This window comes from Mastigoproctus giganteus, chromosome 4, assembly GCF_048544385.1.
Source record: "Mastigoproctus giganteus isolate SK-2022 chromosome 4, ASM4854438v1, whole genome shotgun sequence".
Lineage (NCBI taxonomy): Eukaryota > Metazoa > Arthropoda > Arachnida > Uropygi > Thelyphonidae > Mastigoproctus > Mastigoproctus giganteus.
This window is the reverse complement of record NC_143578.1, coordinates 58,933,036-58,949,090: the sequence shown is the minus strand read 5'-3', so window position 1 is coordinate 58,949,090 and position 16,055 is coordinate 58,933,036. Positions and strand designations below refer to the sequence as shown.

Here is a 16,055-nt window from a genome sequence, read left to right as displayed (position 1 = left end):
ACTTTTCATTTCAAAGAAGTTTTGAATATTGTACTTGGAGGTAGTGGAACCTCTCCCATTGGTAAAATGGGAAAGGTTCCACAATTGGGGAGAAGGAATTAATATTTAGTTTTTATGCTTTGGTGCTTTTAATCATTCTAAAGTTAATTATGCAATATAGTTAATTCTCGACTGTACCGCTGACATAGTAATAATTGCAAGATTTAACTTCGAAGTGTAATATAAAAAAAAAAAAATTCAACTCTCCTGGCTCGGTTTGACGTAGTTGAATGAATATCAGTACAATGGAATGACATCGCGTTGCTGCTAGGCCATTTATTTAAAAATCAGAACTCATTACCGATTTAATAGCTTTTTGCTTTATAAATTATTGAATTTATAAAATCGTGCTACTGAACAAAAATAATTATTATACATGTAAAACTTCTGCCATGTGTCATTCACCAACTAGTTTTTATGCTACACCTTGATTTTGTGAAACAGTAGGAAGATTGGGTCAGGCCTGATACATTTGGGATGCAATCCAAGTGCTTATAGAAAAAAAAACATGTTATACAATGCCAACAAATATAATGTACGGCTACCACCTACATTTTTTCTCTCTCTTTTTTTTTCCAAATTAAAAGGAGGTGATGGAGCATCTTTTCATTTAGAGTATTTTTCGATTATATAAATAAATTAATCTTCACTGTTTTCTGGAATACAAATTACGCTTGTACACAGGAGAACAGCAAGAGCTAAAATAAGCTATTTCAGAGACTATTTTTTCTGGTAACACTGGACGTACATTGATCCCGGCCTGCTTTCAAGCCTTACGATCCTTTCGCATACAAGTCTAACCCATTCTGCATTGTTTGATCAATCCGCCATCTCACGAGTGAAGACTTCTCGATTAAGAACTAGCAACTATCTTAGCAAACTTTCTTTCTTAAACAGAGTTTAGTACAAGTATATGTTTATACCTTGCGGTCATTGGGCTGACAAAAACACAGGTGCCCACAAAGCAAACAAGGATATGTACAGGGCATTCTGTTCCCTTTCAGGAAAAGAGACCCGATGTCTCTGTGAAAGTGATTCTTCGCCAATACAGCACCTTTCATTTTTGTCGTACAACGCTTCGTTAAACTTTACCGTAGCTATTCATTACTCCAGAAAGCTTTCAATAGATGCATTAGTGGCGCACGATGTCCGAACTCCCTAACAGGATACAGCTCTCCAAACTCTCCGTATTCACTATGCAGTTCCGTTGTTCGTTGCCGTGAGTATTTCGACTACTTTGGAGGTGGCGTTTCATACTATCATCCTCTTCCCCCCCTGCATCCACCCCCGTTTCACAGTGGAATAGCGTATCGTGGGTTTCAGACGTCTATTCAGCTCCTACTGACCGCGAGGCATGCAGTGTAAACCTCCTCCAAGTCTAAAGAATTCATTCTGCTCCATTAGATTTTGCGTCATTAATATCGGCTGTGTCAGCCGCAGTGTTCGCCGCCCTTCCGAGGCCAGCTCACTGAGAAAGGTTAGATCCTTGCCTCGGGCCTCAAGATTGGCGTCTTACAGATGTCTGTACTTTTCTGCAGGATCGTTTTATGTTATGTGACGTTTTGACTATTCCTGTAAGGGAACGCGAACGGGTCTTCTACAGTCATCAAAGGACGGGGGGCGGGGGGCTTGTAATATTAACTTTTGAAGGGGTAGAGATGTGTTTGCAGAATAGAGGTTTATGTCACTTAGGAAACTTGCGTGGGCGTTTGCAATTACTCCAAAACACAGGAAAAAGCTGCAATGAGAGAGACACCAGAAGTTGAGAAGGAGTGATGTTAATTAATTATTTAAAAAATTAATCTGGTTTGAGTATTTAAGAGAAATAAACTTTCCGTTTTTACTCTGGAGCGGCTACATAGGGTCAGAGGAGTTTGCAAGACAGAGAATACAAGAACATTACGATTATTACTATATTTAATACCACTCATATACCACGTGAAATTAATAATATAGTTTATTAAGCTATTCGCTTAAACTACTATACATTAAGGTGACGTTTCAGGCATCTTACCGATACCCATCATCAGACCATGCTGTTGGGGGAACAGAAAATAGAAAGGGTTACAAATTTGAATAAATTTGTTTCGTACACGCTGACTGGTCGACTGTAGTTCGTGCCCTTATAACTGCGATGATGAACAACTTCGGACTATCTGTCTGTAAGGTTACAACACATTTCAGCGATTTATTTTTCGTGATGTCATCAGTAGACGTAGATATTGTTCCGGTAAATCAGTAGACGTAGATATTGTTCCGGTAAATCAGTAGAGTTATTGTAACTTTTTCGTAAACTTCCAAATGCGACACTTTAGAAAGTTGCTCATAGATGGCGCCGTACACACGTGAGAAATTGTCATATTTCGTCATCGTGAAAAACCAGCCACTACTTATTACAGCATTTTCGCTGTGAGCAGACGATTTGTGACGTGTTCATGGGATGGTTTATTTCAGATCGTTGAAGACTGCTCCGTAGGGCGACAAAGGGGTGTTCTGTCAGCGCGTTTAGCAGCAGATACGTGACCGTTCTCTCTAATAACGGTCGACAGACAGCTGTTCGCATAACGGCAGTCAAGTAAAAATGAGTGAGCAAGGAGTGCCGAATGTAATAGTATTTGTGGGCCGTCATAATCAGAATTGGTGCCCAGAGGTTGAATGCCATTAAGTACACGTCTTTGTCCAAAGACCAGCCTCCGGAGTTCCATTCACTCATCAGACAAGCGGATTCTCGACTTCTGTGTTCTACCAACGGGAAAACTAATGACCACTTACGTAAATCATGTTTTCAGCTACACCTTGCTTGTCACTTAACAACGTGCTCCACTAAGGGGATGGGAGTTATTAACGTTCTAAAACTGAAAAGACAGGTGTCACTAGGTCCGCTCCTTCCACCTCGCTAAATTGCCTAAAATTCGATTCTAGTAACGAATTCCGATAGAAAACACTGCATCGGCGGGTAATGGCAGATCTCCTTCACACCCCCGTGTGCATCCCTCCCTATTCTCCGTGGAGGATTAATAAGTAGGGAAGATAAATCACATTAATTTATTTAGAGGTAGACCAAGAATGACGCGAGGGCTGCATACCAGGCCCGGCCATCAGGTCCCATTAATTCGCGTTAGGGATGAAGAGAATTATAAATAACGGCCGCAGAATGAGTTCAAGAAGCTCCGACAGGCGGATGAAGGAAGATATATATGTTGTTCCTGAGCAAACGGCTTTGATAGTCGTGCCTTGGGTGGTCTTGAATAAGAAGGGGTGGGCATGGTTAAGAGTCAAAGTAATAAAACTGCTCTTGTTACACTCTGCTTATTAAAGCCGTGCATTTGTCAACTGCGATTCGCATAAAGAACAAGTGGTTGTCTTCGTTCTCTCGGAGGATTTCTTATTGGGCATCTCAAGAATACGTTAGCAAGTTGCATTAGAACCTATACAGTGCCACCAGGTGATTATGGACGGTTTGAAACTGATCCAGTTGAAGAGAGAAAACATCATTGGCGATCCCTGGATGTTACCAAGTAATGCAGTCTATATTGAACTGGATAACTTAATATTTATGTAACCAATCAGCGATGATCAGACAAGATTCAGCACTTTGTCAGCGTTGCTACGTTTCTCCGATACTTCAGAAATACAGTGAAATGGATTCTGAAAACATATCACACTACATTTCCATTGGTATTCATTTACGATTATTTTAATAAAATTAAAATTTCGAAAATAATGTAACTGTTGTTTTCTGTACCGAATCGTGCCATTTGGTAGTCCGTGATTTTAAGTGAAAATAATCTCAAGAGGCGCTAGATCAGCGACATTACCTTTGAACGCAGTTTGAACTTTAAATTTACAAGTAGCAAGCTCTGAAATCTCATTATTAGTTGCCTTAAGATATTCCAGAACTTGATACACTCTTTATACATTCTTTTAGTTGAAATTGCAGGATTTCAGGATTACGAAAAAAATAAAATTATCAAATTTTAAGTATGTACGAGATCTGCTTTTCAACGAGAAGCGGGACTAGTAACTTTACCGACCGATATAGCAACTTAGAAGTGAATCGAATCCAGTTTGTCAGCAATCCCAACCTCCAGAATTCGGCTGACTTCAAAATGATCCCCAGATCTGTAAACACGTTTAAAATGACACGATCTCGGGGGCGGGACAAAACGGCATGTAGCGTATGAGTCAAGCATTTAAGAGGCCTCAGTTTGCAATCTGTCTTCGGGTAGAGACAGTTGTGTACAAAGCCCACTGTTCTTTTCTGTTTCCCCTTCGGCGTGCTGCTTTTTTCCTCCCCTCTTCTTTCTGTTCTCAGGAGGCTTAAGGCAGTTTAACATCGAAGTGCCTGGCATTCCGCACATAATTTGTGTCTGGCATGGCATAACTGTTTCAGAACAAAGACTCCACATGCATGGATCATGTTGATAGACAAGCTTTTTGTGGATTGTTTGTCGGGGTGAGTCACTGCAGCATCATCATCAGGACACTTAAGAAACACTTAAAAGTAAGGAGTGTAAATGTTTAAAACGCTGTCTTCCGATTCAGTCGTTTCGTTTCGGCATCTAGTAAGATAAATAATGTGCCGATTTACTTTTACAAAAAAATAAATTTTCTGTTTCATACTGCGGGACGGCTACACAGGTTAAGAGGAGTTCACAAGAGGTAACGCTGTATTTAGCAGTTATACGGGCTTGAACCACGGTCATTCAAACTGTTAAATGGTCAAACGCGAGGGTACAGTAATTGACCACTCGACTACCCTTCCTTACAGCTGGAGCTCCCCTTTTCTGGGGTTTATTTATTTATTTATATTTTATTTTTTTAGTTAAAAATTGGTTTCAGTTTTAGTATATATATATTTTTTTTCCTCTTTTATACCAAATTTAACAACAGTGATCCGCTAACTTGGATTGATCTTTCAGGTGAATTTGAATTGATAGTCCAAGCATTATTAATCGACAAACATTTTATAAATATAATTTAGAACCGATTACTTAATAATAAAAAGGTTTGTAGGTGATAAATTTTGTTAAGTGATGATGTTCCTTGGGGATTTTCACTGAGTCCTCTATTGTCGTATATAAGAATTTGCTTATGGCTTGAATAATGATTAGCACGCAGACCATTTTGATGTTTAAGCAGGGTTCCTAAACTTTGCGATACCCCTAAAATAGTAAATGAATTTGTGCGAACTTCTCCCCTCCCCCATAAAAAACACCAATAATTTCGTTTGGAATACAGCTGGGAAACAAATAAATAAACCACTTACTTTTTAATTAATATATCAAATGATAGAACCTTATAACTTTATATAATACAGTTTCATTGGAAATAAACTGGGGCAAAAAAACCATTTAAAATGTATATATTTTATACTAACCCTGATTGTATAACCTTTATATCACTAAATTAGTAGTATGATAGAATTTGTAAAACTTACACGTATATTTCTAACTCCTCTTAGGTTACTTGAAGTCATTGCTCTTCGCCATAGTATTACTCGTATGTGTCGAATACTTCCTATGTTTTCACAAATAAATTATGGAAGGTCACTGGTGTATGTCTGATTTATTGAATATTCTCTGTTGTTATTATTATTTATTCATTTTAACTTATCTTTCACATACTGTATTATCACTGTTAATCCCTAGCCTGGTGGCCGGGACTAGCAACATTGCAATGTCTTGTTTCTATTATTATTGCAATAAAAGATTTCTAAATATTCTTCTCCCTTGCCCTCCGTAATATCAGAAGTGACCATCCATGATGACTGTCTTCGTGGTATGAATAACGTCTGGATTGTGTCTATGCATTTTTTTTTTTCATCTGTTTGGAAAAGTCCCATTGAATCTGTCGGTATAGAAAACCATTTCTTTTCCATTATTATAAGCGAGACATGTAAAAGAAAAGACTTCGATATTTCGCAGTATTTCTGATTGTTTCCTCATATTACAAATATTTATTTCTGGTTGATGTCGTGTTCAAGGTTATGGTAATAATTTTCTAATTGGGGGAAGGTCAACACAAGGTTATTGTAATATATTCAACAGTATACTTGTTTACTGTGTGTACTATAACTGGGTCAGTTCAACTGATTTACAAAGTAACCCGTCAACGATCTTACTGACATCGTCAGTTTTTTTCCCCATCTGGTTTCGCAACCGTCAGAGAACAGCCATCACTATGACAACGATATACAAAAAAAATTTACATAAAAATTATTCCCAGCACTGATTCCCCCCCCCCCCCATTTTTGTTGTGTGATTTTCAACTTTTTTGATGAGTATCAAAAATTTAAAAAAAATGAGGAAAACAAAAAACATTTTTTCATAGGGTTGTGATACACTCGAAACATATGCACTACCACAGCATAGAAACAGGTTCCACTCTGTTGACGTTGGCCCTGAAATGCTGTCTTATTTATGTTATATCAGAAGTCTCGTGCGCCTGTTTGTTTTGTGGAGGTTGGCAGTGTCAACAAAGTTTGTGTGCAAAACACTTCAGTAAAATGTACGTTATTGTGAAACCAGCCTCTGTTCTAACCATTCATTTCATAACCTACTTTGGATATCATGCATGACCGAAAATTATATATAAAAAGAAAAACCAACAAACGGGGTTCTAAAAGCTGCGGTAACAGCATTCACCCTTCTAGCAAATATTCAACTCCTACATTACTCGCCTGGGTGAATTTCTTGACACTACAGGTGTCAAGAGAGGCACGTTACGATAGATGTAGTGGTATTTTATAGCTCCGCAGCTGGGATTTTGATGGATATGACACGCTCTGTTAAGAAATAAAACACTTTAAGACAATTGGTTTCAAAATTGTATTCAATTTGTAAGTTGGTTTTAAATAAATGCGAAGGTTTATTTGTAAATATCACAATCTAGGAGCTCTCGATCGATGTCTGTTCTTGTGATTAAACTCTCTCAGCATTTAAATTATAAAAATCATTTTAATAATTGAAATATTGAATAAGGCAACAACGGAAACGTGAAATAATTCATAACTTCACGTTTCCATTCTTGAAATGGAAACGTGAAGTTATGAATGAAAGCAAAGCAAAACTAAAACAATAAAATCAATCCAACCTAGGAAATAAAACATAACCAACTTTTAAATTTGATATAAATAGTTATTTATTACATAATTGGTTCGTTTATCAATTATCTATTATGTCATGGATCTCCGTTATTTATGGATACCAAGTCTGAAATCTGTTTAATTCAGTAGACTAGCAATCGGTCCTAGCTTAAAGTTTGTTTGTTTTTTTTTTTTAAACAGAAGCCTTACTGATCACAAATTTTTTTCCAGATTTCTTTTTTAATATTTGATCTTTTTCGTATATTTTGTTTTGTGGCGAAACTCCAATAAAGGAAATCCTCTAGCTCTCTATCGATGAAATGTCTTCTGTACTGTCTGAAACCCAACATACTGGAAATTATATTGTACACTACTATACTGTCTTCGCGTGTAACACAGTGGTTATAATCACTGCCCTCTCCACACTGGGTGGAAAAGGCCCAGGTCCGAATCCTGCCAGTGACGCGAGGGATTTCTGTGAACTTCTTTCGCTCAGTGGCTGAGTTAGTCGATCGCAGGCGAGGATAGCAAGGTTTCCATCCCGGGAAATTTTGATTTTTTTTCGTCCAGTAAAACGGGCATACCGACCTGAGAACAAAGGCAATTTACAGACATAATACATATGGGTAGATGAAGTAATTATCGGATGGCCCTAATATGATATTTTTTTTTGTACTATACTGTGTATACTGTATTACTATACTATCATACTGTGTTGTACTTTATACTGAAAATTACTGAACAGTGGTAAAACTGATACGCTTATTACACAATATAAATACTTAAACATACTATAATTTGTATTAACGTTGATTAAAGGTTAACCGTGTTTGGGGCAAACTCAGTTTAGGAGATATCTGATAAAACACTTTGTTATTGATAAGAAACCCAGCCACTTCAAATGGACTTCGACTGTTATGCTATTTTAAGAGGTATTGTAACTTCTTGTCCCCAACATACCTTCAAGTATTTTATGTGGTAATGCATTAATTTTCCTGGACGCGTTTTCAACACCAACAAAAGCTGTCATCTCTCTCGGGTATCGAAGTATGGTTAAAGCAAACAGTATCTATAGCCCCTGCAGTAATTATAGCCTTGTATGTTTCCCCGTACACTATATGAGAACACAGTTCACGAACCCCCTAGACCAAGGCCTTTAAATGACTCTCCGCCTCTGTTGTAAACCCCTACTTAGTCAGACAGGTGAGGTGATCTTCCTACAGCTTCTCTGCTTCTTTCAAACGCTTCCTTCCCCTTACTCCCACCCCCTTCGCCCCTTCCCCCATTAACCGTAAGTAGCAGAAGACACAGGACCCTCCGAACGCCGGCTATGGTCTCATCTAGCCAATCAGAAGGGAACACTGGCTTTTGCGGTTGTCGTAAAAACTCTTGGGGTGTTCCCATTCGCTCTCCTGGCGTCGACGGCAGACTGTCGGAGGCTGCGCTTCTCGTGCGTTTGCTTAATGCTTATACCTGGTTTAGAGGGAAGCGTGTTAGTTTCGCTGGAGTGATGTTTACCGGATATTTTCTTTGTTGCGTATTGTAGCTACAGTAACGGCGATTTTTTTTACCACTGTTCGAGGACCCCTTATGCCCAAATGTTCTGAGGAACTACTGATCGTGTATATAATGACCATTGTGTAGAGAATGTTTTTGTCAATTAGCAAACTGTGCTTCTTAAAAGTTTTTCGTTCTACAGGTTCTTGGACACAATGGCCTGACTTCTCCTAGCCAGTGATGAGTTCAATACGAAGAGTCACAACCCGTCTCAGTGTCAACCCCATCATTCTGAAGATATTTTAAAGGCTCTTCCTACCAGTTTACAGTGATGGTCTGTCCCCTACATCATCTCCAATGTGCCCATGCAAAGACTGTCCTCAGAAGTAGTCCAATCGAGTTGTCTTCAGGTATGAATCCAGTTGGAAATTTATCATCCACCGACAGCTTGAAGGCGTAGATGGATTGTTGTGAGACTGTTGCCAGTACTCGCTGCACGACATCTGGACGCTGACAGAAGTGTAAAAGATAGATAGAGAGAGCAGGGTTGCTACTTTCCGTGTGCCAGTACCCATTCCAAAACCACCTCTCATGGAACGCCCCTGAAATCGGGACGATGGCAGTTGCTGACGGAACGCAAAGGTACGCCCGGCTAGTTGTCGGCTGTGGCGCTGCCGTAATGTGGATCTCAGTTCTGATCCTTCATTGCAGTCGGACGTCGGCTCTTGGTAACTGGATGTAAGTATTAAAAAAAACAACAAAGAAAGCTAATATATTTTTACCTTTTCATACTTGTCCATTATTTTGTGATAGAATTTTTTCTTTTCTTTCCTGTTTTTGGCGTGCTGTTTCCTACACGGATTTACCCCCGATAAGCTGTCTAGACATCTTGAGACTTCAAATGAAGCGATGACGTACGTCAAGTAATTTGCGGAACTCCGCTGATGTACCACAGCCAGTCGTCCACCTCATCTGTTACTTAGAAGTGGATGGCAGTGCTACACTGACAGAAATGATCAACCAGTACGTTATTTAAGTCCAAAAACCTCGCACTCTTTCACGGATAAGTAACACATTCATTAGCCTCCTCATTTTTTTTTTTTTTTTTGTTTGTTTCCGAAACTATTTTTAGAGACTTCCTTGATGTTTACTTCCGCTGTCTGTGGCTTATTTAATGCGAAGAGTTGGAGGTACACTCTTGTTTCTATTGTCTGGGGACCAGAAGTCGTAGATCTCAGTCGCATGTTAAACTGTAAAAGCAGTTTTCAACTCGTGTGTGTAAGCAACCCTAAATTCAACTCCCTACGGGGAAACATCTTTTACAGGGGGAAGCGACAGGATTTTTGTCCTTCCGGTGTATTGTGTAGCATAAACAGCAACTCACGATGCTTATGAAAATAATCTCAACCATGCCATTACTAATCAATGTATTTGATCACACTTAATTTTTTTGTTTATTTCTTTTGCGACTCTTAACAGGCCAAGTACAAATCCATGTTTTTTTGTAGTTGTTAATGTGTGGAATTTCTGTTTTGACATTCTGAAATGGCGGTCCAATTGGTTTGGTTCAAGTACCTGCCATAAACGAGCCGCGCCCTTGTCTTTATGGGACTTACTTATTGCACAGTGGTCAGGACGAAGCCACTGATAGGCACATGTCAAATGTCGACCGCCATCACCCCTAGCAGAGCAGACCCTGTGCGTAATTGCTTTCCATTATATGTCTGTCTCCTGTCTACACCGTGATCCGAAAAGAACGAAAAAAACTGGGGGGGGGGGAAGCCTGGATTAGTGCCTTGCACGTGTTTTAGAATTGTTTTTTTCTTCATGGTGTTATTTATGGATTGGAAAAGCGCCATCTTATTCGGCTTTATTTTTAGAGGTACATTTTAAAGAGTTGTTAAACACGAGTTCTTACTGGCCTCAAAATGGAACTGATTATATTTTACAATGCATGATGTTGCAACATGTAACTGGGAGAGAGCAACATGTTTTGTAACATCCTTCTGCGATACGTGTTTAAAGTGTCTTTAATTATAGTATTAACTTATGTGGTTTGGTTGGTTTGGTTGCTTTGTTTTCTGCTTACAATGGACATTGTTTTACACTATTCAGTATTACCACTGTCAGTATTTCTACTTACAATGGTAATACTTTTCCCATTTGTGTGAGATTACAGGTTTGCCGAAACTGTACTGTGAACAACGCAGTCAGAGATTAAGGTGCTACACTAAATCATCCGACTATTGATCTTGATGACCCAGAAAAGCTGTAACAGGAGGGCAGCTGACGGATAGCCCAGCAAAGCGAGATTTCTAATCTTAGGAACATAAATAAAAAGTGTAATGCATCATTAGCAAGGTCCGCTACTTCTATAGTCTAGAATCTCATTAAATGACTATCTATGACAAACAGTTATACAATGCTGCTTATCAATACCTTAATGCCCATGACTGCTTTGCTTTGGGTCGGAAAAATTAGTCCATTAACAATTCTTCTTCAGACTTCTAGTCGGATGCCAGGAAAATAGTAAGCAACCGCTTTTGAACTAGTTGTTTCGTGCCAACTTGTCAGGAAATGGAAGAGGAGGCGAGTTGTGGATCGGACACCTTTTTGCATAGTTGTATGGCATTTCTTAGCATCTTTATGTAGACCCCCCACAGTTTATCTGTACGAATTATGAAAGCATGGTTTCTACCGTAGATCAAATATTGACAGCGCTTATTTTATCTGAATTCGAAAGGAACATTATGAAAACAACTAGTGGCTTACCGTTCGAGTATTAGGATGATCAAGGCGGTTACAAGAATCTTTGAAGGAAAGGTGTCTGCTGCCGCTGCAAATTCTGAAACAGATGAATTCAGCATCAAATTATTCTTAAATCGAAGTTCGGCCGTGATTTATTGTTGATATCAAGCAAAAAAATTAATTTGAAATATCCACGATTTTAATTCCTTTAGCTATCCTGATAAGCTTTATTATTAAATTATGAAATTAATTTATTTACAAAACAATTTCACCCCTGAATAGGCTTTGTCTAGAAGGATGCGCATAGTATGATAAATATAGACATGATATAACTTGATATAATATATAAATTACAGCTTACATATTCTTGATTCCGAGCATATGAAAGATCAAGGAAATACACACATATTCATATTGTAACAATTAAATAAAGCTTATTTATATGGCGTGAGGCGAGAGAAATGATTTTGCTACTGTTGAAAGTTTGTTTTGTTCCACTGCTACTGATAATTTGTTCCTCTAGACACAATGAATTCATGAACATATTGTCAGTGAGTAACAATAAGATGTCTTTCTTAGAGAATTGCTGTAAGAACCTTGAGGGCGTTACCTTGGACATTAAAGACGTTTTTGGAGAATATGTAGGATAGCTGGAACAGAAACTTTATCAAAGGCAGATATAACATCTAGAAATATGAAATCGTTGAGATCTGTCGTTGATTATATCTTGGTGTAAATGTTGCTAAGAGATTAGTAGTAATTGATCTCTCGGGGGATCACTGCATCTCGGGGTCTGCAGGCTTATGTTCGAAGCAGTGAATGGCCATTGAGGAGTCACAGACCTTGAGTACAGTGCAGTTTACTGCTTTCGGCATAAATTTATTCAGGAGCACATGGGTTCCTAAATTTTGATACTGGTTTGACACCGAATTGGGACCAGATCTTGGGAACTATCCCACTGTGAACAGTTCCCCCCCTAAAGATGCGCAAGATGATTATTATAAATGGACTGCAAATTTTAATCATGAATGCAGGGAACTGGAGGAGCTATTGGTTATTTAACATTTTTGATGGCTTATTATTTATTCCATTTAGAGTTACAAACTTGGCGATTGCTTCTTTGCTACATTTTGATGAGATTCATAGAGGAAGAGGTGAACACGGCGTTAAAAGAAATGAACGGAATTAAGGCAGGAGATATTGGTGTTTGCGCGGTAGCACAGTGGTATCGTCACCGTCCTACCCACACCAGGCGGAAAAGGCCTGGGTTCGAATCCGGTCGATGACGCGAGGAACTTTAATCGGCTTTTTTTCACTCCGTGGCTGAGTTAGTCGGTATCAGGCGTAGATTTTTTCCCTAGAAACTTAAGTGTTTTTCGACCAGAGAACACGCAATTTACAGACATAATATATAAACTGGTATATGTAAGAAATTACGGGTGGGCTTAAGATAAATAAAGGTAGGTTAATATATGGGCAAGGGGAATGATCAGAAGATTTTAAGACCACCACAGTAATGATAGCAATAGAAAAGAAAAGCCATGCAGTGAGTTTGGTACCGCATGCGGCATAGATAATGCTGAGAAAAACGTAGGAGAAGAGCAGTCTAGTTTCACAAGGGGAGGAACAAGGAATGTAATGGACATAATGAGAATGTTGATGGAAAGGCATCCGGAAGTGAATCGAGATGTATTTATTATGTTTCATAGATTTTATGAAGGCTTTTGGTCAGGTAGATTGAGTTAAATTATTGAATACTTGTATATTGGAAGGAAAGAAGTGCATTAGTAGGTTATACTAGGGATAAAAAGTAAGAAAACAGTAAAGGTGACGCTGAAAGTGAGTGTGGAGAATGGAAGAAGTGTGAGATAGGGGTGTTGTCTGTCCCCCAACTTTATTCGATTTATATATGTAAAAAAATTAAAGAGATATTTGATAAAAGGAAATATGGATGACGAAGAATTATATGGGGGGAAAGGTTATTGAGAGTGTTAGATTTGCAGACGATATGGGACTGGTGGCAGATTCTGATGCAGGACTGCAGAAATTAGTTAATAGATTAAAGGGAAGTTGTAGGTTTGTGATGCGAATGAACATTAAAAGAGAAAGGTAGAGGAGCAATAAGAACAAGAGTAGCAACACTTTATAACAATATCAAAAGCTTTTGGGAAGCGAAGGAGAATATTATGTGAAAAGCACTTGTGTTAACCGTCAAAGCAAAGGGCGATATAAAATAATATTGTGGTACTAAGTCATTTCTTTCAATTGTCTATAAATATACTCGCTGCTGAAACAGTTGCAGAACCAATAATCAGATGCATTAAATATTATTATAGTCTCTGACATTCCCCTTTGATTTGCTTTATAACAAAATATTTTGTATATGATAAATGAATAATTTTAAATTCATTTACTTTTGTCACTGAAAGGTTTTTATATCGTGTTCTACAAAACTTTTGCGTCTTCAGGAGATGAACTGCATCGATATAAACTTGTATTCTGGGTACTAAGTCGTCTCTTTCAGTTGTCTGTAAATATAAATAGAAAGATGGATACCAGTTGCGGGGTGTGATTGGGGTTTTTTTAGGTCAAGTGTTTGTTTGCATTTAACTCTATAACGTAATTTCTAAAAGTAGTATAAGAATTTGATCTTATTAGTTATTGTTTATTTTGCACAAAAAAGCGCTCGGTAGACGTGTTCATACTAGACGAAGGTGAATATATAAGGAAATATCAGTGCTTTATCCTCTTTTTATGATAATCCAATTAAAAATGCAATATTATCAACATTTTACTGGGCTTGCTGGTTAGCAGTGATTTACAGTACTTAAAGGCTGAGAGTGACATTTGCAATTAAAGAAAGAAATTAGTTTCATATTGTTCCTCCTTCTTAGCAGTCCGCCCTTGATTCCATCTTCTTTTGCCCTTCTTTGTTTCCTAAAGGGGGGAAGCAGATTGTTAGAATCCAATCTGCCAGTGTCTCTTAGTAAGTGGATTTCCGTACCTAGGCGGCGCGAGGTTAATCACCTGCCAGCTGAGGGAATGTGAGTATAGTGATGAGAGTTATTACCGTCAGTGGAATTACCAATAGTAGTCTAATAGGGTGACTTGGGCACTTCAGGGTGAAAGCGAAAGAACTGCACGAGTTGTTCTTTTTACTGTCTTTGTAGAGAATCAGCATTCCTCACGCATCAACTGTGTTATACCCAGTACACGACTATGTTGTCTTAAAAACAAACTGGTATGCAACCATTTAAAAGATCAGTTCCCTCCCTCCAAATAATTACTAGTCTTTTTCTAAATCAGTTTCTTATATCAATTTTAATTTAAAATATATACAACGTGAACTATTATTTATAATATTACAGCTCAGTGGATAGCGTTCGAGATAAGCTAAAAACAGTAAGATGTAATGAGTGACCGGGGTTCAAGCCCGTGACTACTGAATACGGTGCTGTTTCTTGTATTCTATCTATCTTGTGAACTCCTCTGACCGTTTGGTCGTCCCGGAGTATAAACAGAAAATTTATTTATTTATTTATTTATAATAAAAAGGTTACAACAATGAGACCAGTAGACTGCGTGAAAGAGAAAGATAGGGGAAAAAAAAGATTGAGGGAAATATTAACAGGGCATTTCTTCGTATGTCGTAATGCTGCCTCCATGTTCAAGACAAATCCTCATTAACATGATTACAAGATTTGAAGAAACAGGAAATCTCTGCAATAGACCCCGAAATGAGTGTACTCGAATTCGACCTGAATGAAGTTGCTCAAGCTGAATCTATCGATGAATAGGTTTCCTTTAGCGTTCACAGCGTTTCTAACTCACTCATTGTTTTCGAACTGTTGATGTTCTGATCACAAGGGCGAATCAGCTCTTATGCGCATATAAACGTAAATGCGTGGCCAGGCTAGTGGACTGATGTAGCACATTTTTCGTTGCATGGGATGGTGGACACTCATATTTGTTGCATTTGACTCTCAAGATCACCTATGTCAGTTTCTGCAGAAATTCTAGGCATCCACCTTAATTTAGACACGAACGTGAAAAGAGATAGGTTGCGCTGCTATATATACAAATGTATGGCAGACACGATGGGACACAACTGACAAGGGACTAGTCACGGAAAACTTCATACCGGACGTTACCTTTGCCATGGCAAAATCTGTTACGAAATGGTTTATTCTCACGATGGAAACCTCCTATCTAGTTACAGGACGTGGGGCCCTCAATGAGAAATTGTTTCAATTTATGCTTGCAGTCAGACCTCTGTTTCTGTGGAGCGAAGAACTGGTCCCACATACTCTTCGACTGTGCAATATATGATAAATCCAGAGAACAGCTGAAGAATAACGTCCAGGGATTCTCCCCAACTGCAGTGGAACAACTAATTAAAACACCAAGTAATCTTGCAGCACTCCAGGCCTTTGAAAAAGAAGATTTTGCTCGGAGGAAGAGGCTTATTTTGAGGGCGAATCCGGTTCTGCCCCAGATCAGTCAAGTCTGAAGGTAAAATTGGACAACATGAAGATTCGTTTTACCAAGAAGACCTGGACAATACTTATAGAGTTTTAAAAGTCTGTTTATATCGTCAGAGTTCTTGGTAACCACAATTGTTTAAGATATGGATGAGTTGCTAGTGTAAATTTTGTGCGTTGTTTTTTTTAATTAATTTATTTAT

At 38.4% G+C, this 16,055-nt stretch overlaps 1 protein-coding gene across 2 annotated transcripts in view; it reads left to right on the top strand.

The window, feature by feature from the left end:
- LOC150086758 (protein Wnt-5b-like) overlaps positions 1 to 16,055 on the top strand; it is a 341,807-nt gene that overhangs the window by 218,086 nt on the left and 107,666 nt on the right. The window contains exons 1-2 of one of the 2 annotated variants that reach the window (XM_090372737.1): positions 4,486 to 4,543; positions 8,826 to 9,361. In XM_090372737.1, coding sequence (XP_090228863.1) covers positions 9,240 to 9,361 — 122 coding nt within the window. In that variant the 5' untranslated portion in view covers positions 4,486 to 4,543; positions 8,826 to 9,239. Of the gene's footprint in view, positions 1 to 4,485; positions 4,544 to 8,825; positions 9,362 to 16,055 lie in introns of those variants that run through there. The other variant, XM_090372736.1, reaches the window with a different exon arrangement.